This window comes from Rhinatrema bivittatum, chromosome 3, assembly GCF_901001135.1.
Source record: "Rhinatrema bivittatum chromosome 3, aRhiBiv1.1, whole genome shotgun sequence".
Taxonomy (NCBI): Eukaryota; Metazoa; Chordata; class Amphibia; order Gymnophiona; family Rhinatrematidae; genus Rhinatrema; species Rhinatrema bivittatum.
The window spans coordinates 502,490,106-502,509,135 of NC_042617.1; the positions used below are offsets into that span (position 1 = coordinate 502,490,106).

At 42.5% G+C, this 19,030-nt stretch overlaps 1 protein-coding gene across 2 annotated transcripts in view; it reads right to left on the minus strand.

Annotated features, from left to right (window-relative positions):
* BLK (BLK proto-oncogene, Src family tyrosine kinase) overlaps positions 1-19,030 on the minus strand; it is a 210,407-nt gene that overhangs the window by 153,549 nt on the left and 37,828 nt on the right. For both annotated transcript variants that reach the window (XM_029596142.1, XM_029596141.1), the window contains exons 2-3: positions 9,709-9,820; positions 9,243-9,297 (exon numbers count right to left, since the gene is read on the minus strand). In XM_029596142.1, coding sequence (XP_029452002.1) covers positions 9,243-9,297; positions 9,709-9,820 — 167 coding nt within the window. The remainder of the gene's footprint in view (positions 1-9,242; positions 9,298-9,708; positions 9,821-19,030) is intronic.

Genomic DNA, 19,030 nt, shown 5'->3' on the forward strand with positions numbered 1-19,030 from the left:
CTAAGGTCACTCTTGGTGCTCACATCCAGGAGAAAGTGTGATAATTTAATTTACCAAGCACAAGCGTAACAGCTTACTGGAAGGACTTGTCAAGACATTTTATGGCACTGATGTCACCAAGGAATCCATTTTTCCCTGTGGTTCCCAATGCCTTTTGGCTAATAGAATTTAACATAGTGCCAAGGGATAGTGTTCCAGAAATCAAGAATTTACTGCTATTGTATTTGCCTTCTAGTTGCAGTGCCTTTGTGTTAATGTTATGCAATTATTCAAATTTGCCAGTTTTTAGTTCATAAATTGTATATGGCAGTGTTGACTGTTTTTATTCTTTTACTTTATTTGCCCTACTTAATGATATTGCGCAACACAGCTTACATTGGTTTAGAGAGCGAAAATTGTCTTTTTTTTTTTTTTAGCTTGTGGGTTTACAGAAAAGGTCAGATGGAAAGCAATATCTGCATGGTCTCTCACAAGAGGCCATATGAATGGAAATATTGCCACACCATGTTTCCTTGTCTTAAAAAAAAGAAAAATCCTGTAAAATCACTTTGGTTTGATTTTATTCAAAATGTCTGAGTGCCTTTGTCTTAGTCTTAGCTACTGCAATATATAGAACAATAAAATACACACTTTTCATGGTGCTTTTTTTCACAATGCTGGCACAAAAGGTACAAACATTACCACCCCGCGCCCCCCCCCCCCCCCCTTGCCTCCACCGCCTCCTCTCACACTGATCTAAGGAAGTGAAAAATAGGCCATAGCAGTCCAAGATCAGGAAGATTTAAGTGATGCATGTATTATCTGAATCTATCCAAGTTTATCTTCAGTTTTGCTCCAGTGCATAAACTGATCTAAAATCACAGTGCTATTTTTTTCCCATTGAAAATAGCAGGATATTTTAATTGATAAATGTGATACAATTTTTGTATTAGAGTAAAGTTTCAATATATCCCCCTCCCCTTTTTTAGTTTTTCTCTAACTACCTTGAAAGCACCTGCTCATATATATTTTTTTATTGGATGGGCAGTTTCTTCTTGCTCCTTTGGGCTTGCAGCTCAATTGGAATCAGTGTCTGTTGGGCATCACCACCATGAGCCTTCATTCACAACTATCTGGGGTAGTTCCCTTTCATATGACAGTGCATAGCACAAGCACTGGACCAACATGATGGTCCAAATTCTCTTCCATTCTTGATGTTTTGCTCACTGCTCCAATATAAAGGTGTAGGAACTGTCTCAGATTTATTCCAAATTTTCTTGACTCACAGAATGAGTCACACTTTCCCAGCAGCTGGTGTTCAGAGGTCATTTTCCACATTGTGCTCATGAGTGCAGTAGTTGTGGTTTTAAAAGAAACGTCATTGAAAGCCAGAAGTACTACACTCATGAGCACAAATAATGCATGGAAGCGCATTTCCCCTTAGCATCACAAATATGTGTTAAGTTAAACTGTGACAACCCATTCTAGTGAAGGTAAAGTGAGCAGTGGAGTGCCTCAGGGCAGTGTGCTGGGGCTGGTCGTTTTCAATATTTTTAACAACACTATGGAACAATTAGAAGGTAAAAGATGCTTGTTTGCAGATGACATAAACATCTGAGTGTAGACACATTGGAAGAAGTGAAAAAGATGAAAGGTGACGAAAAAAGGAGAAATGGTAAAGATTTGGAAGCTATTTGTCAGTGCAAAAAAGGGATAATATCATGAATTTCAGGAGCAAAAATTTATTGAACAGTAATCAATTAAGAGGTCAAAAACATTCAACTCCCAAACAGAAAAGGGATGTAGGAGTAATTATCTCTGATGACTTGAAGTTTGATAATCAGTATTATAAAGCAGTGGGAAAAGAAAACAGTATATTATACTGCATAAGAGAGATACCATCAGTAGAGAAAATGAGGCATTGTTGCTCCTGTAGAGGCTAATGGTAAAACCTCACCGGGAATACTGATCCATTTGGGAAGTGACATCTTTGCAAGGACACTGAGAACATGGAATGAGAGATGAGAAGTAGTTCAGAAGAAGGCTGCCAAAATGTTATAGAGCCTGCCTCACAAGCCTTATAAATATCCCTAATGACTATGCCTGAGAGATTTGCATGTACACTGCCTCATATGCAAATCTATCTGGCGCATGTTAATTGGGGACATACTGGAAACCAGACCGGTTTGTGGGCCTTGACGACCAGAAGTTCCTGACTTCTGCTCTAGAAAAAAAGACAATAAGGAGATATGATTAGAAGCATTCAAATATCTAACAAGATTCAATAAAGTTCAAGATATTAGCATTTTCCAGAGGAAAAAGCTCAGGAACAAGAGGTCATGATGTGGCCCTGGAGAGAGGAAGACTTGGATATAAATTCTATTTTACTCAGAAGGCAGTTGATTTCTGAAATAACCTTCCAGGTAGAGGTGATAGCAACTAAAACTATGACAGAATTTAAGCACGGACAGGGCAGTGGTAAGAACAAGGGAAGGAGATGATGGCACCTCAGTAGTTGGAAGTAACTGAGCAGACTACTTTCTTATTTGGGTGTAATTATAGCCAGCACAAGAAAGATACTCTAGTGACTTATATGATATGTGTCCTAGGTAAGCACAAGTATTACATAAAATCATCAAATGCCAGGTTCTTGTGGCCTGGTTTTGGCCTCTGTTGGAAACAGGATGCTGGGCTTGATGGACCCTTGGTCTGACCCAGCATGGCAATTTCTTATGTTCTTATGTTCTTACATAATCATTACATAAAATCATCAAATGCTTACATATTACAAACTCTTGCCCTGAGCCTCTGCTTTTTAAGTAGGAGGCATGGCCTTTTTAACTTATTGCTCCATAGTGATATGCCCACACTTGCCAGTTTTGTCCTTAAACTCTGATATTCAATTTACAAGTGATAATGAATAATTAGTCCTAGTCCCTTGCCATTATTAAAATCTGGGCATTGAACATGAGCATTCATTTTAGAGAAAGAAACTGTAATGACCAATATTTCCCAGGAGACTTGAGTCAGGATTATTTGCAGTGTACTGTATTCCAAAGTTACGCAGCAAAAAGGAGGGTACTCATATATTTGTATGCTTTTAATATATTTCAAAGCTACTGAACTGTGCACACAAATACAAGAATTACAGAAATCGCAAGTGAAATACTTCTAGATGGAATAAAACACTTCAAAGAGGCAGTATCTGTTAGAAAATCTTAAATATGGACTGAATGTTATATCGGTAGAATAAGTCCTTCCCCAATTTTATTGGTGTTTCTTCCCCAGACTACCAGTAGATCTAAAACAACAAAAAAGTAGCACATTCTTAGCCTTAGGTGGCAAAATATGTAGGGCCTAATACTGAAAGCACATTTAGCACTAGATAGCCAGATAAGTAGGACTTATCTGGCTAAGTGGTGGCCATTGAATATCCAGCTATGTTCAGCAGCCACCACTTAACCGGTTAAGTCACTTATCCAGTTAAGTAGATAACCGGATAGTCAAAGGGTAGGGAATGGGCTGTTTGGGGAGGCACTACTTATCCAGGTATCTTAACTGGATAAGTGCCTATCTTCAGCCTTATCTGGTTATGTTAATCAAATAAGTGAAACCTGCTCAATAGCATGTCTAAAATTATCTGGATATAACTTATCTGGATAACTAGAACTTATCTGGTTATATTCAGCAGAATAGTCGTGCTGGTGAATATTCCTTCTAAGTTATCCGGATATCTTAGACAACCGGATATCTTTGAATATTGGGCCCAATATCTAACAGGCCTCAATAGAGCACCAGATGGAACCATTTTCCATAGAATGAAAAGTTTAGGAACAAAGGGGTCATCATATGAAGCTGAGGGGAGGGAAGCACAGAAGGAATGTGAGAAAATGATTTTTTTTCACTGAAAGGGTGGTGGACACCTGGAACAGATTTTCAGAGGAGAAGATAGGAGCCAAAACAAGAATTCAAGCATGCCTGGATAGACACAAAGGGACCTTAATGGAGGAGGAAAGGAGTTAACCACAGATAAATTAAAGTTTGTGGCAGCACAACAGGCTGGTTCAAATGGGCAGACTGGGTGGACCAAATGATCCTTTTTTGCCAACATCTAGATTTCTAAAACCATTTTTTTTCACCCATTAGTTTCCTCCTACTCTTTTGGCCTTCCAGTTCAATTGGAACTGATCCCTGTTGGGCTACAGTGTCAGGAACCTTCATTCACAATTACCCCAATGTTTTCTCCTATTTTATATCTCCCTCATTACTCACCCAACCACTGCAGTGGCAGCCCTCAGCCAGAGGCCACAAATCATGGCTCCCTCAGCTAACATGGATCCTAAGCCTGGCTATTAGATACCACCACTGTCAGACATCTGAGACTCCCTACCTCAGGAACTGTGAATTCTGCCTCCACAACATCCCTCAGCCCTGGCTGGCCCAAGCAGCAGACGCCTGACCTGGAACAGAGCCAAGGTTCTCTGCATGGCAATGCACTGCACTTGTCACTAAGTCACTCGGCTGGCCCACGACTAAATTTATTAGAAAATATTTTATTTTGTTTTATTGCAGCTTATTGAGTCTCTTGATCATTAGCTGGTCAAACATCTAATGTCTAGCTCAAAAATGTAATATCTCTAACTTGTAAAATAATACATTTATCCATTTGGATCCTGATGAAAACTAAAACAGAAGGAGCGTGTATCTTTGTAAATGTCTATTTTGCATAAGAAGAACACTATACATCAACCTTATTCTATATTCTAATGTAAGCCTCTTGTGGGGCACATAAAATAGTAGTGTCTGCTGGTTTTGAAGCCTCACATCAGTCTCTGTGAGTTCAAAAAATCCAAACAGCAGTTGAGCAGATGGTGTAGTGGACCTTATACAGAGGCAAGGGCTGCCTTTCTCAAACTGGAAAGCGAAAGCATTACAAAACCCCTCCTTTCCTCACTGGGACCCCTCTGACTGCATCCCAGCTTTTTGCATGGACTGACCAATATCTCTCTCAAACCATCACCTTGGGATTAGGTAAGGTCAAACGCAAACATATCATCAAACAGGAAAATGTTTCTTTTCTAATCTGGGGGCGTCCACCAGTAAGAGATAAATAAAATCTTAAAAATTCACTGATTCAGAGTTCCCAGGATCTATACAACACTGAGTTAGCAGCAACAATAGCAATAACAACAAAACACTCTTCCTCTATTAAACCTCTTCACAAAATAGCCAGAGCCTCTTTCTTCTTCTTTCCCTCTATCATTGAGACTAAAACATAGTCCTTTCTACTCCATAAGGATGACATTCAGTAGTCACATCTTCCCGTGGAATTCTTCCTTTCTCTCCCTTGAAAGTTTCTATTATGAGTATTGTGGTCCCTACATCCCTAGGCCAATGTTTCCCAACCTTTTCAAGCCCAAGGTGTTGCGATCCCCCCTGTTGCTGCGCTACAGGAGGTATCTTACCTTCCCTCCGGAGGCCGCTTCGAAGCCAGGGCCTCGCCTGTGCACCATCTGGGACTTGCTCCAGGGCCTGGGGGGCCTAGCTGTTCCTGAAGCCTGCCTGTGGCTTGCATGGCTCTATTTTGGGAGGGAGGGAGGCGGGGGCGGCCAAAGGCCGCCCCGCCCCCTTAAAGTAAAAGGGAGAAAAAGGACAACGAAAGAAGGGAAAAGGAAACCACACAGAACTCCAGCGCCCCCTAGTGAGGGGGCTTGCATGGCTGTGTTTGGACTTCCTGTTTGGCGACGCCCTTCTCCCTAGGGGCCGGCCCGCAGCTCTCTACCCCAGTTATAGGGCCAGCTAGGGGCAGTCCTGGCAAACTCCTCCCAGGGAGTTGCCTACAACCTGCAGTATATAAGGACTCTCATTTCACTTGCTACTGGCTGTTGGATCGGGTTCTACAGTTGCCTGTAACCTTGCCTGATCCAGGTCCACCGTGGTCTGCCTTGCCTTGATGGTACCTTATCCTGACCTTGCCTTGATGTCTGTTCCTTACCTTGCCTTGATGTCTGTTCCTGTCTCTGCCTTGATGTCTGCTCCTGATCCAGTTCCGGTTGTTCTGCCCTACGTCTTTGTCTGGCTCCTGAGCCTTCTGGCCTGTTGGGCCCTGGAGTGGCCAACAGATGGGATTCATCCCTGCGCTCTGGAGCTTCCCTGCCTGCCAGCCGAAGGGGCTTCGGATGTCTTTGGTCCCGGCATCGGAGTTCCTGCTCACCTGGATCTTCCCTGCGCTCTTCCGTTCTCAGCATGGTCCACAACCAGCCTTCCTGGGCTGTGTAGGGCGCGTATGGGACAGGGTGGTCCGCGACTCAGTCCCGCGGGTGGGCTGAGTAGGGCGCCCTGAGGGACAGTGCCCATATCTCCTTCCAGCCCTTGCCTCTGATGTCTCTGCACCAGTCCTTGCCTTTGATGTCTCTGCACCAGCCTTGTCTACGATGTCTTCAGTGTAAAGGACTCTGTCTGCCCTCGTCCTCTGTCCGGCCTGCCACCCATTGCTGTTACCCAGTGGCAGGTCCGAAAGGGCTGGGAACAGTCGGAGGACCGTTCATCAATCAACTTCCCAGTGTTGGTTGCCATGGGCGTGCAGGTCCGGCTGAGGGTCAGACTCTGCTCCTTATCCCCTGCTTCTGTTCCTGCCTGCCTCACCATGCCAGCACCGGCTCACCTCCCACGGTGTGGCTGGGGATCCTCCCTAGCTCTTGCCGTGGCCCAAGGGCTCACACCACCTGCTCAAGAGACGGCCGTGCTCCTCGCGCCTATGATTGCACCCGAGGGCGCCCATACCCTCGGCCCGTCAGCGGCGTGGCGGACGCGCCCGTAACACAAGGCACACCTACATTAATGCAAATGTTGTGGGGTACACCTGCCTCTGTTTAGCAGGCAGTGCAGACATAGAGAAAAATCATATGGACAAATAAAGAGATAGGGAAGCACTAAAAGCCCCATCAGTCTTTCTTCCAAACTTAAACAAAGGTAGAGAGGAGGCAAAAAACTATATGAATGTGCATATAGACTAGCTCCCCCTATATACAAGTGCAGGATAATGGAGAAGTCAGCATGGTGTGGGCAGCTAGCTCAGTTAATTCCCTTGGCTGCCACATATGAATATCCTAGCTCCTTCACTGCTGCTACTCTCAACACTCAGGGGCCGATGTAATAAAGTGCTACCAGTCTGGCGCACAGCTTAATGAGCAGTTGGCCATGCATTTTGGATGTTCATCCATAAACCCCGATGCAATAAGGGGATCAGCACATCCAAAACTCACATCCAAACTTGTTCATCGCTAATAGCGCTCATCACATGTAAATTTCATGTAGATGAGGCTATTAGTTATTACCGCGCGATGCAATAAATTATCGCTCACCCAACACGCCCTTCTTAACAAGGCAAATTTAACACCAGCCCTGGAGCTGGCATTAAGCCTTGCCACGCGTCAAGTACTAACAAAAAATAAAAAATTCCTGTTTTCTGTGGTGCCTCCTACTTTATTATTTAACATTTATTTAACATTTTTCTATACCGTCGTTTGGTGGGGATCGTCACAACGGTTTACATTCAGGCACATAAAATGAGGCTAACGTATCTTAAGTTACATAGGTGCCATTTAGGGTCGGTAACATAGTTTGTAAATGAAAAAAATTGGTAGGTGTAATGAGTCATTTCCGATTCACATTCTTACAGTTTAGGTTACTAGATTACCTTTATCATTGTACTTTCATCCTTCAGCTGAGCATTAAAAAATGAAACTTGGTCTTATTAAAAATACACACAAAGATTTTGGTTATGTGTTTGTTGCTCAATTGTTTGTTTGTTTGTACCTGCTTTCCCATGAGTACTATTCTCCTTTCTCTTTTTGGAACGCTAGTTTAAAAAGCCAGGTTTTTAGATTTTTTCTGAAGGTTTTGTTGTTGCTTTGTAGTCTCAACTCAGTTGGCATGGAGTTCCAAAGTATAGTATACTTAGTATCACAATGATACTAAGTCGGAGGAACCACATAAAGCTGTATCATGACAAATAGAAAAGGGAAAAAATATTCTGGGCACATGATACATACACACACAATATGCACGCTCCAGGCATGTATATTGTGCTGGTAGTGGGATAAATTGGACGCTTGCAATGAGCGTCCATTTTCCTAACCTGCACATGGCCATATTTCCTGGGTACCCAATGCCAAGGACACACTAGGGATGCACAATATATCCCTAGTACATCTTTTTTTGGCACAGTAGCTCATTTACCTTTTGCATCTGGCGCTCAGGGGCTGTGGATGTGCACGCATTAGGGAAATGGGCGCTCAACATAAGTGCTAGTTTTACCACACACTTTTATTGCATTTGCCCCAGAATAAGCAACATACAGTGCTCAGTGCTCTCTCCATCTCACTTAGCATAGGATAGGACAGAGGCTGGAAGGACTCTAAGGAGGAAAACACGGAGGTGCTGTGTGCAGTGTGTGCGCTGCACAAAGCAGAGCCTGTCTATCCATTCCCTGCATGCTGCTCATTAATTACTACACTTCAGGGCTAGGAAGAAGCATGCATGATTACACAGGTTTTCAGAAAGAACCTTTTACACATTTAAGAGCCGCTGCTGGTGTTTCTTGTTGCTGTGAAGTGCAAAGAGCAGAGCCCAGGTATTGGCCTGGATCTAAGCATCAGGCAGTGATGACTTTTCCATGACACACCTGGTCAGATCTGTATGGTACACTAGTTGGGAAACACTGCTATAGGCTGCCATTAGGCACATCCCAGGATCCTAGTAATGGTCCATTGGATCCCTTTGTAATATGGCCTTGTGGACTGCATAGATCAGCTGCCTCCCAGGAAACCACAAGCACTCCCACTCCTGATCAAATCCAAAAGGAACTCCCTCTTCTGACTCCGAGCACCACATAATATCGTACCAGGACATTCTCCCCACAGGGGTTATCCCTCAAACATTCCCTTAAAGAGATTCAAATCTCCTTAATGAAGTTCTGCAATAATGACCCATCACCACAACCCCAAAAGAACAGGTTACGTGACATCCCCTAGAACTTCCTCCAAGTGCAAATTTATAGTGACTCGCACCTGACTTAAGGCCCCTGTCACACTAACTTTAAATATTTTGCTTTTACAAAGATATAGAATCTTTGATATAAGGGTATCGTATTGTGACTCTTCTCCTCACTGCTATACAACACTGAAAAGTAGAAACAGTTCTCTCATTCTGTAAACAGCATGAAGGATTTCGTGCGAGAATTCTTAGTCCAGAATATTTACCTTGGTCTGTCTGATTGATTGAGCATTGTGAATTACTGAACTGGTAGAAGGGGACCTGTTGAGAAAAAAAAGCAAAAACCTATTAGTGAGCGAATTTTGAAAAACAAGGTATATTCTGGTTACCTAATTTTTTCCTGACAGAGTAGCAGGCCTTGTAAATAAAGGAGGGTGAGGGTGGAATCAGTAGATGTGTTATATCTGTACAACAGAAGGGCTTTTGTCTGTCTCATAAACAAATGTAACAAGTATTACCTAGACAAAACTAATGTAAGATGGCTGAAAAAAGATGCTCAGAGAACAGTTATCTATCCTGAGAGGGCACATCAAGCGAGGTTCCTCAAGGATCAATCCTTGCACGAGGCCTTTTCAGTAGTTTTTGTTAACAATTTGTTGCTCATGCAGAAGAGGAGCTACAAAGAATAGGAGAAATCATGCACCAGAAAAGGGTATTCTGCTCTCTACTTACTGCTGGTGGTGGTGATGGAGGAGACCTGCTGTTCGGACAGGGTGGTGTTTTCCCCTTTTCGTGCCACTTATCTTTTCCTTTAGAAAATCTTTTGGATCCCGCTAATCCCATCCTTCAAAAAAGAAACCCAAATATAATATCATCATGTACTGGTTTCGTAGCAGATTGACTAGGACTCAGATATAAAATTTAGGCTTCGGTATTCAAAGCTGAACGGCTATGTAACTTGGCTGGATAAGGAGGGCTGAGTATTGGCCTTCCCATTTTTCAAACTTGCTTTGAGGCATCAGAATCATCAAGGTCATTCTAAGAATGAAGGAATCTTACAGAAAATATTTTCTTCACATACAATTGCCGTTTTTAGTAAGGAGAGGTCATTAAAATACATTTTTTCTATCAACCATATTTGCCAGCAATTTAGAGATCTTTATTGTTTTGCCCCCAAACAGGAGAAAACAGAGTATGGGAGCAACTCTGGTTCTCAAGGGGGACAAACAGATCAGATTTTCAGGATAACTAAGCTATGTAAATTAGCTTTCATCTTGGACCATATGTAGGTAGAGAGCATCTTATTAACATCCTGAAAATTAGACTTGTCTGCAGTCTTTATTAAGAACCACGTGTCTGAGGACAAAAGTATGTATTACATGACAGAAGTTTCACTTGATATGACTCAAGTTTCATTGCTTAGTTTTCACTGGTTAATGTAAAAGCAATCTTTCTTAAAGGACAGCTACTGGATCTGAGGGATACTTGTGACCCAGATTGGCCAGAGATAGGAAGCTGGGCTCAATGGACTTTGGTCCGACCCAGCATGGTACTTCTTATGTTCTTATGCCCTTTTCCAAAGCTGTGATCTAGAACATTGTAGGACAACAGCTGTATGAACCTGCAGCCAAGATGAGATATGTCCTTATTTTAATAATTTATTAGATGTCACTGGCACTGCTATTTAAGACCTAGATTCATTATTTTGCTATAAATATTACATGAATATTGCCAGTGAAAAAAAAGGGGCATGATTATAGAAATGTTAGCATGTTTTGGGCTGCTCCTGGAGAGGGAGAGGGAAAGGGGGAGAGAGAGAGAGAGAGAGAGAGACTCTTTATAAGGCTGTCAAATAAGTAACCTATTTAAACCACTACAGGAGGGTAAACTAGTAACTCAAGGTTTTTGTGGTGGTCTAGGGTTTGGGGGGCAGTTTTATATGCACAGAGGTACGAACAGCACAGTACACATCAGTGAAGATTTGATGTGATTTGGAGTGAGAGAAGGTACACAAAGATGATATTTGTACAATGTTCTCTTGACCTAGTGCATCAAACTAGGTCGAGAGTACAATGTACAAATCTCATCTTTGTGTACCTTTCCTTGCTCCAAATCATATCAAATCTTCACTGATGTGTACTGTGCTGTTCGTACCTCTGATTGTGCATGTAAAACTGCACCCTAAACCCTAGACCACCACAAACTCCTCTCTTCAAGTTGACCCTCCTACAGTGGTATAAAATGTTGACTAATATGTTTGGCTTCCTAGAGGTTCTCTCTCTCTCTCATGGTTTGGGCATAACACCATGAAAAAAAATGTAGTTATAACATGTATTATGCTATCGCATGCAACATTAAACACCACTCATTTTCATTAACTCCTCCCTTTTGACTCAATTTTTAGAATTTGCATAATCATCTCACGATGCATTATTTATCACATGTGTTATGACGTTATCACAGGTGTTAGGGCCCTAACATCTGCGATAAGGCCCTAACTCAATTTGATGAATGACCTCCTTTAGTTCTGTATATCTCATGTTTGATCCGTGTTCCTACTGCAGGCCTACTACATATTTACAGTTCACAAAAGGTACCATGATCAAGAACAAAAACCAAGTAAAATAGTTATCCTTAAGCTAATTGCAGAGATGAGCATAGGAGATGTCAGAGGGAATGGAAAAATAAAATACAAGTGGCGGTTACAGCCCTCAAATTCTCTAATGGGCAATAATGAGTGTTGCACTACACATCAAAATCTGTCACCAAACCTATGGCCGTGCATCTGTGAATCACACAAACTTTAATTTGATGTTGAGACAGGCATATATCCAGTTCAAACAACTTCTGCTGCCATGTAGCTCTATGGTAGCTTTGTGCAAGGGGCTCAGTTATTTCCCAGATTTCTTTCACTCTGTTTTGCTCAATCTCTCCCTTTTTTCTCCCCCTACCAGCTGATGATGACTTTTTGTTTTTCCTACCTTTTATCTATACCTAGGACTTTTTTCCTCCTCATCTTTAAACATTCCAACACTAGAAGCTTAGTACATTTATCTTAATTTCTTCTTCCCTTTCTCTCTCTGCTTTCATCTGCTTGGTGCTTCTCATCCTCTCATTTTCCCTATGACCTTTCCTGCTTTTAGGATAGGATTTATTCCTTCCATGTACATTATCATCCTCTTCATTCTGCCTTCTGCATGCCCCTTCCACCTCCATGCTGTCATCTTTTATTTACTCTATTTTCATACAATGTACCCCAACTTAAACTTTCTCTTAGCACCTAGCCTCCTCTTCTTCTCCTCCTATCCTCTTTGCTCTTTGCTCTACATCAGCTCCTTTCAAGTTGTTAGAATTCAGTCATCTTCCCAGACTTCTTGGCTTTGGCCACTCATTGTGCAACAGGTTGCTGCCACTGCACGCTCTGATGTGTGTATTACTAGGACCTGGCAAAAAGATGCATAAGGCATGTGTGCACATCTGTACACATGATTCTGCACACTCTGGCGAGAGAGTCAGGTAGTCGCCCCGATGATGATGTCACATGTTCAAGACAACTTAGCCTGCCTGGCCCTGGACTCATTGCCTTGCTTGCTGTGTGCCTGTTTCTGGATGTTTCTCCTGCCTGCTATCTATCTTGAACTTGGACTGTTCTGGATTCTATCTACCTTGATCCTAAACCGGTTACTGGATTCTACTTGGCTACTGCCTGCCTTGACCCTGTTCCCGTTACTGGATTCTACTTACCTACTGTCTGCCTTGACCTTGCACTGCCGCACTGGCTTGTGCCTGATTGTACCTTGGGATCTGCCTAAGTCCTGCTGGGCATCCGCACCAAGGGTTCAACATGAAGGAATGATGGTTAATACAGGTGAAGCGTTCCCAGGTCCCTCTTTGTTACTTCCACCTGTGGTAAGGCTGATCAGTGGTACTTTTTGCTGTCTCACCACACGGGGTCCACATCACCACCTGTAGTCTGAAAGGACTTAGAGTGGCTGGAGGGCTACCTCTCTGAAACCAGCAAGTGCTGTCCTCCTAAACAAGTTTTTTTTAACTCTCTTGCCCTTCTCCCTCATCTCTGTCCTTCACTGTTTCCTTTTCACCCTCCCTACACTACTCTTTACCTATCCCTTTCCCTAATATACCACTCCTAATACTATTTTGACATCCTTTCCCCATCCAAGCAATACTCCTTTTGATTACAAACATACCCACTTTTTTCTGTCAATCAATCAAAACTTTATTCATATTCCTCCTTCCCTGGATTAGCTCAAGGTAGTGAACAATATCACAAAAACATACAGCAATCATAATTTCAAACACAAATAAAACAAATAAATTCAAATCACAGACAAACTCAATTAATGCAAGAAAACAATAAATCAAATAATAATGTAACCCTTTCTTGGTATCTTTCTTTTGATAAAATATTTATACTCAATAGCAGGTTGAGCCCCTGAATCCCTGTTTTCAATCCCTGGTGTGGATTCTCCATTGGAGGGAAGGATTTACCTTCAGAGTCCAAGGCACTGACTGTTTACTTCTGTATCTTTGTGCCAATAAATAGGACTCCTTGATGTTGTTCCAACATAAAATGACTTTACTAAGTTACTTTTTCAACAGAAATAATTGGGCACAATGGACATTTATTTCTTGTTGCCTCTATACAGAATAAATACAATTTTCAACAAATGGATGTATTTTTTGATGAATCTTTCCTTGAGGTCCCCTCTGTTGCCTTGGATAGATGACAAGGTTCTTCCTATCTGGCTTCATGAGATAGAAGTGAACTGAAAGGCTCCCAAAACCTCCAGCTACAAAAAAACAAAACTCCTTACTTCCAAAAATACTCCCAGGCCCTGTCCCACAGTGACCAAAAATGCAGAGGACCAGAATTTTAGTCCAGGTCTGGAGAAGCCTCTTTCCTCTCTCCAAGGAAGGATTGGGATGGAAAACAGATCCCTTCCAGAACCAACAGAAAGACGTAGCTCACCAAATCTTTGATGTGGGCTAGCAGCTATTCTCTGAAAGAATACCAAAAATACAGAATCAAGGTATTTGACCTGAAGGTAAAGATTTATAGGGGAGAAGGAGATAAAAATATCCTGCTCTCAAACCCCAACTGAAAACTCCACTTAAACCCCTTGGGGAGGAGGGATCATTCTCTGATATAGAAACAGGATTGAATCATTACACCAACCTCCAATGGGGGTAATGTGGACAGCTGGTACATTCTTCTGGCGTATGCTACATAGCAGTATAGGGACATATTCCTTAGCAAAGCTCCCAATGGGGCCTTACAATAATATCATATTGTATTATTATATGTAAGATTGGATATAGAAGGGCAAATTTGGTTCCTGGTTCCCGACGTCACGCATCCAGGAGATTGCCCCCGGACCCCCACTGGACCCCCAGGTACTTTTGGCCAGCTTGGGGGGGCCTCCTGACCCCGGTCGCCGTATAACATAGTGAGGGCAAAGGTAGCGCCAGCGCCATTTTGAAGATTGGCAATACGGCCCGCGTGCAGGAGGTCGCTCCCGGACCCCCGCTGGACTTTTGGCAAGTCTTGTGGGGGTCAGGAGGCCCCCCCCAAGCTGGCCAAAAGTACCTGGGGGTCCAGTGGGGGTCCGGGGGCGATCTCCTAGACGCGTGACGTCGGGAACCAGGAACCAAAATGGCACCGGCGCTACCTTTGCCCTGTCACATAAGGGCAAAGGGCCACCAGCGCCATTTCTCTCAACGCAGTCGTGGCCAGAGAGAGGGAGATCGCGTCGGGACCCCCCCACTGGACCCCAGGTAATTTAAAACATTTGGGGGGGTTCGGGAGGGTGGGGGATTTGTTTTAAAGGTTCGGGGTGGGTTTTAGGGTTTTTTGGAGTGCCGGTTTTCCCGCCCTCCCCCAATTTACGATTTTTAACGATTTAAAAAAAAAAAAAAAAACACGACGATAAGATTTCCCTCCCCCCCCAGCCAAAATCGATCGTTAAGACGATCGATCACATGATTCACACCCCTATTACCAACAAGGGCCCTGAACTTGGTGGTCGGTGAATCAGATAAGTATGGGAAAATAAGTATGAGAGCTTGCTGGGCAGACTGGATGGGCCGTTTGGTCTTTTTCTGCCGTCATTTCTATGTTTCTATGTAAGAATACATGATACTCACAACAAAATAAGCAAAATTTCAAGAAATTATAACACAGGAAAAATTATTAGGATGGGGGCAAGAACAAAGAAAAAAAAAGAAAGAAATACAGCCTACACTCAATTTATACTAATGCTCACGATAAGATGCTCATCATAAACAAAATCATCAAGGACACCTCGTCACCAGGCATTCTCTATTAGTAAGAAAACCTTCCAAAGATTTAGGATTAAAAAAAAATTGGCATTGTAAAGTCTAAGCAAACATTTACAAGGGCTAAAAGTAAGCAAGAGCTTCCACAACGCACAAACTTGTATCTGGGTTAAAAGGAGGCCCTTCCAGGGCGGGTGGACAGCTGTTTAGGTCATGAGAGGAAACAACAAGCGTATACATTTGATTTTCAAATGTACGGGTGCTGTCTGACCACTGCCTGCACGAATAGCAGGGGCATTGTGTGCACACCCTTTTACAGTCCTCCTGAAACAAGCTAATTTTCAAAGCAATGCTAAATGAACTCCAAAGTAGGTGCCTTTTTGAAAGGGTTTTCCTCCTGTCATTTCTGGATGAGGTATGTGGGCACGGTAAGGAACATTATAGTGTAGTTTGCATGTTCCAAAACAGCACCCATAATTTTCCTGCTCCAATTCTGTGCTGACATACATTTTTCCCTAATTAAAATAAGTGGGCATAAAAAAGTCCAGAAAATGAATAAATATGCAAATGGTATAGAAGCTGAACAATTGGTTATGGATGAAAAGAGCAAAATCACTCTTAACAGCAAATAATCAGTTCCATGATATTTTCTATTAAGAATTAATTTTTGGGTGCCTCAGATTCATTTTTCATGAAAACTATCAAAACAATAAGGGGTCAATCTTAAAAGAGTTGCTTGTACTAAAAGGCCCAAATACTCGAGTATCTGGGCTATGCATTACAATGTGTAGTTTAAAAGCGACAAATTATGTGCTTATATGTGCATGCTGAAGCAAAAGAGAAGGGACGGAAAAGGGGTAGATTTGGGGGTGGGGCATGGGTGCTCTGGGGTACGGGTCAACAAATACGCGCATAACTCTGCATTTTAAAACCAGCTGTCGCAGCGTGCCATAGGCTCAGGCTGTTAACCATGCATGTTTACTTCTGTTCCTAATGAGGTACAAGCCTTCATAAATCTCTAATAAGGCCTAGATCGACTGAGTGAACGGTATGGGTCAACTGGAGGGCGTACAGGATAAAGAACCAGAGGAGTCCAATTGGCCTTGAGATAGACTGGGCAAACTGGTGAACTAACTGGTAAAACTGGGAATGGCTTTCACATGAGCATGTTATAAAATCCACTTCCCTGCGTGCGTTAATGCTGACAAATCCTTAAGGAAAATATGCGCTTTACATTTGCTCAAGTAACTGCTTGAAATTAGGAGCACACATATGCACGGTAGGCGTATTTTAAATCATACAGCATATGATTTAAAATTCCAGCATATGGCATTTGTTTTAAAGTTACCATCTAATTTTCTACCAGTCCATCTAAATCAGGCAGCAAACACACACATATAAGTTAAGCCAGTTTTCAAAGTGGACTTCAACGCATTAAGTCCACTTTGAGAATTATCACATCAAATTTTCGCACACAAGGTTACACCTGCTACTATGTGTGTGGCCATATTTTTGGAAAATTTTACATCCTCACCTTTGAAAATGGAAAAAGTCTGCATAGGGTCTGTTCCTGCTATGTCACTAGGATTATTTTGTTGGGTTAAGTTTTGTTCTGTTGTTAGAGTATGTATGCTTTTATGGCTGCCTGCAAGTTAGTGGAGGAGTAGCCTAGTGGTTAGCACAGTGGGTTATAAATGAGGGAAGACTGGTTAAAAACCCACTCCTGCTCTGTGTGACCTTTAGCAAATCACTTTTGCCTCTGTTACCCTAAGTACAAACTTAATACCTGGTTCATGAAGGAAGTCACAAAATGGGAGAAAAGCCTTAATGAAACTGGCCCTCTGGCAATAGGGGAATACCTACATGTAATCCACTTTGAAGTGCCAAAAAATGAAATATAAAAAAAATATATATAAATGAAAAAAAAAAGGTACTGTGGATATTTTTTAAATAAAGGAAACGTAAGTGAAAGCCCCTTCCAGTCTCGCCCCCCCACCAAGAACACTTCCACTCAGTCTAGGGAAACCTATGCACAGACAAGACATAAGTACCTAAGTTTATCAACTATCAGTATTATGAAAGGCTATTTGTGTGGGTAAAAAGCTGTTTTATCAGGAAAAATGCCTTTCGGAATTGCCTTCCCTATGTATAATTAAAAGTCTTTTTTTTATAATTGAATCAATGTTGTCTACACCAGCCTGCCTCTCACTACCATTTTCAAGCACACATTTTGCTTAAAATTTAAACTCTTAATCAACAGAACTGCCGCTCTTTCAAATGCTGGCAAAATATAGCATAAACGCTCAAGGCAAAGTCGAGCTAGAAGACCCATTAGGGACCCCTGAGTGGGGAGTTATAAGAGCCTCGAGCTATGTTTCTCACTGGGGGATAATGGAAAACGGGAAACTGTTTGAAAAGATCACATCTTCTTTGAGTTTTCTCGTTTGTTCAACTTCTTCCTCTTCCTCCCCCTCCCCAGATATCTATCTGCTTGTGTCGCTGCCTGTTCTCCCCATCGGCCTCTTCCGTGCCAGCTTGAGATTGTTCGAGTGAGCCAAATCAGCAAGCAGTTAGCATGATCCACACGCACGCTCTTCTGTGCAATGGCAATGATTCATTTCTGTGCATAACATTTTATAGAATATAGGGACAGAGCCGGGAGTTTCCTTTCCTGAAGTCGGGGTTAGGGGTTGGGGGGGAGGTTGTAAGGACAATCCAATTTTTCAGGTTTCAGTATTTTCTCTCCAAAATTTGAAAAAAAAAAAATTGTGTGAAAATTTGGCATTTGGGACATCAAAGTTGTGTAGCCTGGATGCTGCCAGATGAAAATATTGGCATATCTTACCAACACTGAAGGAGGGAGGCCTTGTTTCATCCAGGTCTCCGCCACGAGGGAAAGGCTGAAGGGAATCCTGGGCACTGCTTGTAAGGCCTCTTTTGCCATGATGTTTGCTAAGGACTCTCCTCCTTTCACCCTTTCTGTTCCTGGGTTATTTCTTTCCTTTCTCTCTTTCATTCTTGCTCATCTTTCTCTCATGCCTTCCTTCTTTTGCCATTGCTGCTGCAGCCACAGCACAGAGGCTCCACATGGCAGAAACACATCTTTCTGTGAAGTGTGAGCTTTCAGCCCTCATGCAGCTGTGATAACACTGTGAATGCAGTTCTGTACCTCTAAGGTATCCCTAGCTAGGTTACCACTGTCATTTGGAGAAATAATCCAGACTTTTCACTTGGTAAGTAGGATATATTTTCACCTTATTAGCCTTATACATAATGTCATATCAGTCGATTACTCAATATTTATCGGTAAGTAACCTGCGATAGCCTACTAAAATTACTATACATTAGTGCATCGGCCCCCATGTATGAGGATAATTTTCAAGGGCACTGAGGCCTGGATTTATAAAAATGCGGTAAGTACCGCATGCGATAACAAAAGGGGTGTGTTTTATGCTAATATAGCATTTTGCACTAATTACCTGTGTGAAGAGCTAAGTTAGTGTAAATTGTGATACCCTTTTTAGATTCTGTGATAAGTGCCAGACCTGTATTCAGCCACTGGAGGACCATTGTTGGATGGAGGGAGGGAGAGAGAGAGAGAGACTGGCCATGATGTCATGGCCCATAGGTAGGTATTTGTATCCCTATGGTAGGCCCACCTAGTAACTAGAGGTGGGATTTAGGTAAGAGTGTAGGGGGTTAGGGGCCACTTTGACATTCTACGTGACACCTACGAACAGAACAGTGGTCTCTTGTG